The 11423-nt window shown below is 45.7% G+C and overlaps 1 protein-coding gene across 1 annotated transcript; it reads right to left on the bottom strand.

Annotated features, from left to right (window-relative positions):
• Window positions 1–6351: 6351 nt before the first annotated feature.
• Window positions 6352–9315, bottom strand: LOC6496305 (CCAAT/enhancer-binding protein). The gene has a single exon (XM_001960621.4). It carries the CDS (start codon window positions 8608–8610, stop codon window positions 7258–7260), a length of 1353 nt encoding a protein of 450 aa, XP_001960657.1. The 5' UTR covers window positions 8611–9315; the 3' UTR covers window positions 6352–7257.
• Between the last annotated feature and the right edge of the window lie 2108 nt (window positions 9316–11423).

The following is an 11423-nucleotide window of genomic DNA, read 5'->3' as shown; positions in this document are numbered from 1 at the left end:
GGGACTGAGACTGGGGAACTGACTGGCAGTGACAACGTTCGAAGCGTTTTGATTACGCGGCCTTGAAAGTGAAAAGGTGTCGACTGCGGCCTGGCCGGCCACTTTCGCTTTTTGGCTCGACGAAAGGCAAAGGAAATAAATCAAAGCAACAACTTTTGTAAATACTCTAACAAAGGGACAATAAAACGCTTGTAGATATGTGGTTCACTGTCAACAGTGTCAATCACTCGGATCTCTGACTCTTTCTGGTGAATGGCTGGCTAAGCTACTGGCTACTGGCTCGGTTGGGTGACAAACTTCAATAGCAATTAAGTCGGAGAGCGTTGAATCCGACACTTAATTTATTGTTTTTTCTTACCACTATCAAATGCCAAACATCTCTGCCCACGTGACACCCACTAAAATAGGTTTTATTTTCTAGCCAGCCAGCCAGTGGAGTTCCCAAACTACTATATTTGATTTGCTCTCGGAGCTAACTCATTTGCATAAAAAATCCAGGCAAGACTTAAGGCCCGGCCAAGACCAAGAGTTAATTGTCGAGGCAACCTCATTTCATAAGCAGTTGCATTAACAGTTAAAAACACATTTTATTTTCTGTTTTCGTTTTTCTCGCCGACTGAAGGCAATTAAATAACACGGGGCAGTCATAGCTAACAGGGCGAATGATTATATAAGTCAACGCTCACATATTTAATTGTTTTAAACTACCCCGAAAAAAATCATAATATTATTACATGCGTTTATGCATTTTTCTTTTAGTTCAGGCCGATTGCAACAGATACTTCATTTCATTTCATTTCGTTTATGGCCCTTTTAATTGTTGTCTTTCCCTTCGTTTTTTATTTCATTTTTGGTTTAGTTTTCCTGCGGGTTGCAGTTCCGTTAACGGTTATTAATTATGCATAACGCTTCGCTCCGAAAACGGAGTTAGGCGACAACAGGTACAGATACCGATACCAGATACAGATACATTGAGGCTCGAACTAAAGTGATTTCTTCTCTCCATTTTTGGTTTTCGCGTAATCATAAAAGCCAAAAACCCGTCTCTGCCTCCGTCATCGCTGACTGTGCCAGTTACATGGACTACATTTCGAGATGAGATGAGATGAGCTGGGGTGATCCGATCCCCGGAGCGACCAGCTAACCAGTCGTAAACCGGAACTGGCCCGCATAACGGTAAACAGTCGAACAGGCCCCATCTTTGAGTCTCTCCCAAGTTGGAGTCTCAGTTTCAGTTTCAGTTTTAGCCTCTATATGTATGTATTTATCTCCCCCCCTTGGCATTCAACTCTCACTCTCACTCTTACCTGAAGTCTTTTGCATTATTCATCCACAATCACAGTCATAGCCACATCCACATCCACAGTCACATTGCAGGGGCATTTTCAAAGTCTTCCTCTTGACCTTGGACTCAACACGGCAACTTGTCGTTGTCGGGGGCCGTTGTAGTCGTTGGAAAGCAGCGCCAAAAGCGTGTGCCACAAAAGAAAGCCAAACCACTTTTACTTTCAAGCTCAAGCCGAGTCGAGCCGGGCCGGGGCCGGCGAAATGAGGCAATGGCAATGCAATGTCGGCTCGCCCGACTGCGGTGGCTGTGGGTTTATGATTTTTGGCGCCAAAAAGAGTCAGTCCAGGTATCAGCAGGAGTATCCAACAAAGGTGAATGATTCATCAGGAAGTTGTAATTGCAATTGACCTACTTGGCTCACTTAATCACTTCTGATTACTTTCCTCCGAGTTAGTCAGCATTCGGTGGCTGGCCCATTTCCTAGCCCAGCCAGACCACATGCTCCACTTCCTCAATGGGTACGATATGGGCCCAAGAACTTAGTGTGATCTTGACATGTTTCAGCATAATATATAACACATGATTTGCAGATTCGTATGCTTATACTAATTACATTCAAATGTAATACATTTAATTTTATTTATTTATTTAGTTGGCAGCTCTGGGGACTGGCGAAGATTTGGCTTCTCGCTGAAGAAATGCGACGCAGAAAATCACACATTTTTGTCGATTTTATTGCAGCTTTTTTTGGTTCTATTTTTAAGCCCAGTACCCGAAGAAAGTGAGAACATAAATGCCATAGCTGCTATATAGAGAGAGAGATGCTTTTGCAAAATAAACAGTACCCATTACCCATTACCCCCTACAATGTTTATTGTAAACTTTCAACATATTGTTACCCATTTCTGCCGCTAATCCATCAATATCCCATGAAATTCTTTTTATCTTCCGGGCAGACTTTCCGAAAAAGACACATTTTATGGAGTTGGGATTGCATTGTTTAGACATAAAAGCCCAGGAACCGATTCTTTTTCGCCATTACCATCCGATGTTACAAAACTTAAATGCCTGTTTGTTTGGCGGGCCAGACTCTGGCGGCGGGCTGCAGCACATAAGCATGATAATGAAAACTTCTCGTGGATCGAGGATCGTGGATCGTCGAGCTGGAGGCGGGTAAGTGCTGACCTACTTCACAGTCAGTCGTCCGGGTGGGTGGATGGTGGGGTATGGCCGGAAGGGAGGAGTACACCCAAAAGAAACATACACCGTCTAAACAGAGTCAGAGATCGCAGATACCCAGATATCCAGACATTCCGCTCGCAATGCACAAACATTTCTTTCTCGATTTGATTGCCCTTTTTGGGGGAGTGGGGGCCTGGTCTCTGGTGGCAGTGCGGCAGATCGGCCGAGGAGCCCTAGTCTGGTGGAGTCTATTTTACAGCTGCTGACCTACTTTGCTCAAAGTCAAGAAAATTTTTGTTGGAGCATAGAACATTTCTTTCAATGCGCCCAAAAAAACAAAAAAAAAAAAGAAACTGAAACACACACGAACAAAAATTGAAAGTGAATTCTGGTGTCGGGCTGCTGCACACCCTCTTATGCCCCCTGCCACCCCTGCCCCCTGCTATCCCCCCTGCAAACAACTCAACAATGCCGCAAAGCAAACAATTCCAATTTGTTGTTGGTGGATCGCTTTAAGGGAGCATATATAGTACATATATTTCTTTTTTTTTCGTTCTTTACGACTTCAGGGCACATATTTCGGTTTGTTTGTATTGTTTTTTGTTTGCATGTGTGTGTGTGCACTGAAGGAAAAAAATAACGGGAAATTGGGTCAATTTGTTGTTGTTGCTGGCGTTCTGCCGCCAATGCCTCTGCCTCTGCTTGCAACAAGTGTCTGGCCCTTTGCAGCCATCTCTTTCCCAGCGCAGGAAGGCGGACGCGGACGCGGACTCGGGTCTTGCCCTAAGATAAGTAGCCCCACCCTGCCCCACGGCCACGCACCACCCCCTCGCCCGCTGCCCAGATTGATAAAGTCAGCAGAGACGCCGCAGTCGACGCTGACGACGACGACGACGCCAACGCGCTGCTGAAAATAGAAGCGCGCGCAGCTTTTTTGGAAGACGTCGTTGCCTTTTTCATTTTCTTTTTTTCAAAAGGGCGCCCCCTTGTAAATTTTTGGAGGCACACACACACACTCGTTGATTAGCAGAGTGTGCGTGTGTTGGCGTTGAGATTATTTTCTAGCATTTTTTTATTGTATTTTCTTTATATTTTTATTGTTGTTGGTGTTGGGTCTGTAAGAAAAGTAGGCCAATGGGTCTTTGGGTGAGTGGTTCAGATTTGGTTTTATTTTGTCTCTGGTCTCTGGTCTCTGGCTTTCATTAGTTTCTTTTAGTTTATTTAGGACTAATATTCTTTGATATTAAAAATCCTGAAACTGTTACTCCCCTCCAGATATTAGATAGTATTATTATGCGTATATCATTTCTTTAATGGCTCCCGAAACTCTGTAATTGTTTCAAATGGGGAGAGAAGGTAAAAAAAAATCTATTGCATTTCCACTCCGACAAAAGTTGCGTAAGGAAAATATTGGATAGAAAGGGGGTAGGTAGAGTATAACTTTTGTCTGTTTTTCGGGTCAGTTCGGTTGGACAATCTATTTGATTATTTACCATCTACCTAGCTGGGGCAGACAAATGTCTCTATTTTGCGTGGCTCGCTTGATTTATAACGGAAAATTCGTTTAAGCAAAACAAAACGCTAAACAATTTTTGTGGGCCACGTTAATAAGCGCAACATAACGAACATAATATCTTAACTTGGTCATCAGCCAGTACACAGACAGCACAACAAAAGAAAAGGCATCTTTAAAAAAAAAAAAAAAAAGAAGAAATAATACAACAGTATAGCAGTCATCGTTATTACATAAGACCCACACTCAGATACAGATACAGATACAGGTACAACAGATACAGATGCAAGAGCTGAAGAGTGAAGCTGAATCTCGGCTTGGAGCCTGGGTCTTGGGGACTGGGGACTGAACATGGCGTCTCCAGCTCCGGCTTCGACGAAAAGAAAATAGTCGATGTATTGTGGAAAGAAAACAACAAAGCGCAAAGGAAAAGAGGTGAGCTGTTGCTGGATGGGGCATTGTTGTTGCTGCCTCTGTATTAGATAGCAAAAGTCAGTCGCAGTCGCAGTCGCAGTCGGCATAGAAAGTGAAACCGCTCCGAGTCTTGGCCACACGATCGTCGTTGCCAGGCGAAATCCACAACACAAAAGAGAGGGAACGGAGCTCGGCTTTAAGATATAAGCCAAGCAGGGGCAGCAACAGCAACAGCAGCAACAACAACTACAACTAACTATTACTCAATCTGTGCTAAAAAGAAAAAGAAATAAAGATAGATAGATAGATGGATGTAAATGGTAGCTGTCTCTCTCTTACTCGCTCTGAAAATAAAAATGAAGTAACCCACTTTTTTCCGTTATGGTTTTTATAGTCACTGTGGCTAAAAAAAAGCTCAAAAAACGGCTGAAAAAGGAGATGAAGAGCTGTGGAGCTGGAGTGTGAAAGATGGATTGGATGACGACTTGGATCGATACACTTTGGAAGCCGAAGAGTGATAGTGATCGATATGGTACAATATTTTGATTAAGCTGCGATTGAGCAATAAATTTTTCCCTCATTTGGGTAATTAAAACGTATATCAGCCCATCGCCCAGGTGAGACAGGTGAAGAAAAATGGCCAAATTGTACGCTGCCGCCCATCTGCTTGTTGCAGTTTTTGCGAATTTATTTCCCTGCCACCGCTCATAACTCATACGCCCCGTGGCCGCTGGCGATGGCGATTGGCGTTGGCTTTGGCGCTTAGTTTGGCAGTAATTGTGCGGCAATTTTTGTCCGCTTGCCAAAAGCATAATGCATCCGATGTGGCATTTGATTAGGGGGGGAGGATGCATGTGGCATGTGGCAGGGGATAAACTTTCACCGTAAGCAGCTTAGAACCCTTGTCAAAGTCTGGCTTTAAATTTATGTTTTCGTTGTTTCCCCCTTTTGTTTTCGGTTAGAGTGGCTGCTACCAAGAGACACCCACAAGTCTAAGGCAATTTCACTTTTCTTTCGGCCAGGCTGCCCTCCAAAGTGCATGCGCAATTAGCTTTCATCAATCAAAGTACTCAACAATGCAGCAGCTAGACAAATCGGGCGCACGCAGCAGCAGCACTCGCAGGTACAGATACAGATACTGAGATACGGATGGAAAGAAAGTTTTAGCCACCGCCTTGGGTATCCAAAAGGGCTTACCCCGAGCCCAAAAAACCCCAAAAAAATGTCTGTAAGTGATTATCTGGCCCAGGTCGGCCGTGCGTCGTCCCCCCTTCTTTCCTTTCCTGCCACATGACCGTTTTATGCCCTTCATCTCCGCGTATTTGGGCTTTCTCTGGCACTCTGGCACTGGCACTGGCGCTGGCGCGTTAATTTGTCGGTTTTTTGAGTTGCATTAATTCTTTCTCGCTTTGTCGTTTATAAATTTGCTTTTCGTTTCGGGTTTGTCTTACTGTCAAATTGTGTCAACACGGCCGCCATGCGATTGTCTGGGGGTCTGCCATGGCCTGCCACAGCCCATGCCCCCAGACCATGCCCCCAGACCATACCCACTTGCGGCTCCCGTGCGGCTCAGCTGTCGCGGCTGGCAGGCTGGCTGGCTGGCAGCTCGAAATGCATCGCCTTGTCTTGATTCGAATGAAAAATATTACCTTTCTCTATCCCAGGGGCTAGAAGTGCCTCCTCCCTTTGTGGCCCTCCTGAATATGGCGGACATTTTATTAGACATCTTTTGGCAGAGCTCTCCCTGAACATTGTTCTGCGAGCTAATTGCACTTTGGCGGCTAATTTGTGAAAATGAAAAATGTACACAGAAGCTGCCATAAAGCAGGAGAGAGCTTTGTTTATTGATCAGAGGATGAATTACTTTTAGAGGCAAGACAGTCTGTCAAGTTTTAAGATAGATCCACATCCCCATCTCTATCGCTAGGATGAAATAAATTTCTGGCACTTCCTATTTATGCTGTAAATTTTATTTAATTTATTTAGATTTGCTTTACAGGTTTTCTTTGTAGTTTGTGTGTATATTTAATTTACGAATATATAAATTAAAATGAGAACATTGCGTTGGCCTTACAATTAATAGCATTCATATCTTCTACGCTCTCTCTATCTCTGGGATTGCGGGGCGCAGGTAAAGCGGTTACTTCATGTTCCTGGGTTCCTGGGAGGTGTCTCCTAAGGGATCGATCGCCTTAACGACTAAGATTTGCTAATTGTGGTGTTTCTTAAAGCAGAGGGCAGGGGTCAAAGGGGGCGTGGCATAAAGCATAGCGCAAGCAACACACCGATCAAGAAATGTACAGTTTCAATTTACATACACTACTCATATTTTAATATTTGATTTGATTTGTTTTTTTCATTTTTGTATAAATAAACTTCCGTTTTTTGTCCACGTTCCTGCTTGGATTTTTTTACATAAATATTTTTAACATTTTTCTTTGGCTTAACTTTATGATAAGGTGTACGATTAAGATTAAATGTATAAAAAATGTGCGAAATATATGTTACAGTCGTATTAAAAATTAAGTACAAAAATATGCTCTACAATGCGTTAACAAGGGGAAGTTTTGGTAGAAAATGTACAAAGGAATGCCCAAGAGGGGGCCGAGTATAGTATAGTATAATTAAAAAGATGTAGAAGGCGATGAATAGCGTTGAACAAGTAGAAGGAAAATAATGTATCTTACGAGCTACCCACACAGCATTTTGAATCTTTGATTTAACAGAAGAGTCTCTTCCCAAGCACACACTATCCATACAATCCAGGCACACACTCGTCCATTCACACACTCTCACACAGAGGCAGTCACACACTCTCGTCTCGTCCCAGGTATCCGTCAGATACTCTATCAGATCCGTGCTACAGCGCATGCTCGTTGGTGTTGAGGAAGCTGCGGCACACCCGACTCACTTCGGGATTGGCGTGGTTCATCAGTTGCATGTAGATCTGTTTGTGGAGCTGCAGCTCGTTGGAAATCTCGCTGAGCTGCCGGATCAGGGCGTCCTTCTCCTTCAGCAGGCTCTTCACCCGCTCCTCCACCTCCCGCGAGCGCACCTTTGCCTTCTCGCGGCTCTTCCTCACCGCAATGTTGTTCCGTTCGCGCCGCCTCCGGTACTCCTCGGTGCCCTTGTCCACGTGCTTGTTGCTGTGCTTCCGGTGCTGCTGCTGCTGGTTATGCTGGTGCTGCTGGGCCGCGTGCTGCTGCAGCTTGCTGTGCTGCTTCAGCAGGTGCTGGGCGCCCGCCGCTGCCGCCAAGTGGGGCAGATTGTGGTGCGCCAGGACATTGGCCGTGGTCAGATTGGTGAACTGGCTGCCGTTGCTGCTGCCATTGCTGCCGTTGCTTCCGTTGCTGCTCGGTGTGGTGTTGCCGTTCAGCGGATTCCCGTTCCCGGCCAGGCCGTTGCCCGCCCCGGAGTAGCCGTTGTAGAGGCCACCTCCGTTGCCCATGTAGGCCGCCTGCTGGTTGGCCGCCTCCTGCAGGTGCCGCCTGTACTCCGGGTCGATGGGCTCCTCCTTGATTGTGCTGGAATCGGATCCCACGGAGCTGTTCTCGTCGCTGGAGTTGTTGTAGGTGGCGTGCACGGGCTGTGGCATGTATGCCAGTGCCCCGCCCCCACCTCTGCCCCCGTAGCCGTGCTGATTCCGAAGGGTCTGCTGTTGCAGGACCTTGGCCGCCGCACTGACCATTCCACTGGGTGGCAGGGTGGCCGAGAGTCCACCCGGACTGGTGACCATGTCGCTGAATATTCCCAGAGTCTCTGTGTCCCGAAACTGGTCGTCGATGAGGTGCTGCAGGTCCAGGGTTATCTCCTGGGTGGTCAGCTCGTCGAGATCCGTCTGGGTGGAGTACTGTTGCAGCATCTGCTTCTGCAGCAGGTTGTTCACGCTGTTGTTCCCATTGTTGTTGTTATTTCCGTTTCCCAGGGTAGCAGCCTGTTGCATCTGGTGCATGGCGTGCTGCTTCACCAGGAGAGCTGCATCCTGCGACGTGTTGTTGTTGGCATCCGTGGTCTGGGATTGCTGCTGCTGCTGTTGTTGCTGCTGCTGTTGCTGTTGTTGTTGCTGTTGCTGCTGCTGGGCAGTGGACATCGCCGTGAGGGTGATCTGGCCGATGGTAGCCTGCTGCAGCGGCGCCTGCTCCTTCTTGAGGTCCAGCTGGGCCAATGTCTGGACGGCATCGGCGTACATCTGCGGCGACTCCATGTTCAGCATTTTTAGTTGCGCGAACGAGGGTAAAATCTTGATGCCTTTTTGCGAGTTAATTTTGGAGGTTTTTCTTTTCAATCAGAGTTCGTTTGGAATTTTTAAAGTTTTCAAAGAGTTTTTTTTTAATTCTGGATTGTTCTTTTTTTTTAATGCCTATAGCATTGCACTGAGGTAAGTGGGTCTTTGGAAATGTTTCAGATACTCGTAGTTTATTTTCTTTTGAATTTCACAAATTCCGTAACTTTGTCATCTTAAGCCGTTCGGGTTGCATTGTTGGTGCCGTTGTTTGGTGCTTTCCCGATTTCGATATTATTTGTTTTTTAATTTTTTTTATTTTTTGTTGCCAGTTAGTTGTTGTTATTGTTTGAAATGCACTTCTCCGGCCGCACGCGTTCGAACGACTGAAGTGCCGCAAATGATGCAACAGATTTTATACGAGACGGGCCGACGCTGCGGTGTGCGAGTGTGCGAGTGTTAGAAGCAGACCAGCTCCTGAAGAACCGTTAGCCGCTGGTCCCCCGTCGAGAGCGAGACGAGACGATTCGAGCTGAGCTGAGCTGAGCGGAGCGGAGCGGAGCGAGCTTTTTAATTTTGCCTTTTCTTATGCCTTGGCAGTACTCCCCGTTCGAGTGGAGGAGCTGTGCGTCCGTATCTTACAATTGGTAAATTGTAACTGTGACAAAATGCGAACGCGGCAAAGTGAAAAAGTCTTTGGCGCAGCAACAAAACGACAAGCAGCGGCCTGAGCCAAAGAAAATGAGAAGCAGCGACGCCGGCAGCGCGCCGTCCACAAACCCCAACGCGCATGTAACACAAACACACTCTTACACACACACACAGACGCAGTAACCGCTACGCGCCACAAAAGCCCCAAAAAGTGGCAGTCGACGTCGCCGTCGCCGCTGCTGCGCTGTCTTTACTTAACAGCAACTACCTGTGGATGAGCGCCAAAAGAGAGCCGAAAAGCCCGAGAATGACACGGCAGGAGGAGAGGTGCGAGAGAGCGACCCGATCAGGTAAAAAGCAAAAGTTTTTCCCAATCACTTTTACTCTCGATGCAAGGCAGTTCACTTGGCAGTTCTTGTTAAGCCTATGAGGGGGGGATTTAGGGGAAAAATAAAGATTTTTAACTCTAACATGCATGATTATAAGGGGAGATTATTTTGAGATTTTTAGATGATAAGAATAGGGTTTTTATTTGTATTGTTTAATGGCTTTGGAGTTTTATATTTTATTTGATAAGCTAAGAAATGTACATATATTAAATTCTAATTTTATTTAAATAAATTTAAAAAATTACTAACATGAATATGATTCTTAAATTTCACTGCAATTACTGCACTACCATTTCCAAGAACTCGTTTCACCTCAACCTCAGGAATTTTGGCTCCATCATACGACCACTCAGTGACGTCACAACAAGGCACCCAATAAAAACGGCAATAAAACACACACACACACACATACACACAAGAGCGAAAAGAGTCTCTCGCTTTCATTTTCGTTTGCTTGAGAAGGAGAAGCAGCAGCTAAACCGGCAGACCACCCCACTCCCCGCACCCTGCACTCTGCACCACCACCCACCCCATATGGCCCCACTCGGTGGTGCTACCTTGCCTTGCCCACTCCGATTTGTGTTTAGACTCTTTTGCGCCTTAGAAGAGCTGGAGCTGGAGGTGCATTTGTGTTACGACTTGGATGGGGATTTGGGTTTATTTTTGGCGCGCATGCGTGACTGCGCCAGCGTAGGCGTTGCGTCGCTGCCAGCGCCAAAGTCGACGTTGCAACGCATCAGAGAGCTTTCACGTAATACATACGCAGTGTTGGCTGCTTCTTTGCCTCTTTGCCTCTTTGGCTGTTTGGACTTTTTCGTTTTGCGTCTTATTAAAATTAAAATCATGTTATGAAATTCATAAAAATTAGCACGCCTCGTAGTTTTGTTTATTTAAATGCAGCGATTTGTAAAAGTTGTCTCTGTCACTGGCTCCACTCTCCACTCCCTCTCTGTTCCGCGGACACTCTCCCCGGGTTTTCGTGCCGCCAATTTAGGTCAAGTTGTCGTTTGCTTTTCGAAGGTGTGTGCTTGCAGCTCTCTCTCTCTCTCTCCATCCCTTCCAGACACTGCGACCCGAGCAGTATCATTCTCTTTTGTTTATTTGGATCTTATTAATCATACGCCCCGTGTGCAGTTGGACGATAAGAGGCCTCAGACCATGTCGATGACAGGACAGCTTCTGGAAGGAACAAAACGGCTTATCAGTCATGTTATTGCAACGAATTGGAAAATATTATCGATATCGGTGACTACATCGGCAGGGATTGTGAAAATGTCAGTTGCGAGTAGCTTCCTTGTACAAATTTCCAAACGAACCCAACCCTTATTGTTCTTGGCAATTGCATTATGGGGAGGGCGTTGGCCAATCACTGATCTGATATCGATTTGAGCTTATCAGCTGGGCTTTATGATGAAATCTGACATGTAGATGAGGCAAGATCGCCTTATTCTGAACCTTATCTTAGTTATTACAAAGCAAAGTCTAACTTGTCATAAGATTTTTAAAGAAATGGGAACAAAAAGGCCACTTCAACCTTCCAGAAATATGTCCTCTTTGTTTTCTTGGCCCTAAACAAATTAGTGAAAGTCTAGCAGACCAAAATAAACAACAAGAAATGCCTATTTATCTACCTGATCTATTTTAATACTTTTCTCACATCAGATATCGTAGGTGTACGATATTTACCTTCGCGACACCGACGGCCACGCGCTATGCCTTTTAAATTGTATTTATATTTTGGCAAAAACGACTGATAAGACGGCC

Source organism: Drosophila ananassae, chromosome 3L (assembly GCF_017639315.1).
Source record: "Drosophila ananassae strain 14024-0371.13 chromosome 3L, ASM1763931v2, whole genome shotgun sequence".
Classification (NCBI taxonomy): Eukaryota; Metazoa; Arthropoda; class Insecta; order Diptera; family Drosophilidae; genus Drosophila; species Drosophila ananassae.
Note: the sequence above shows the minus strand (reverse complement) of the source record. Positions and strands in the feature narration are given on the sequence as shown.

Coding starts and splice junctions, on each gene's coding strand:
- LOC6496305 (XM_001960621.4), bottom strand. CDS start 8,610: ATGCTGAACATGGAGTCGCCGCAGATGTACGCCGATGCCGTCCAGACA.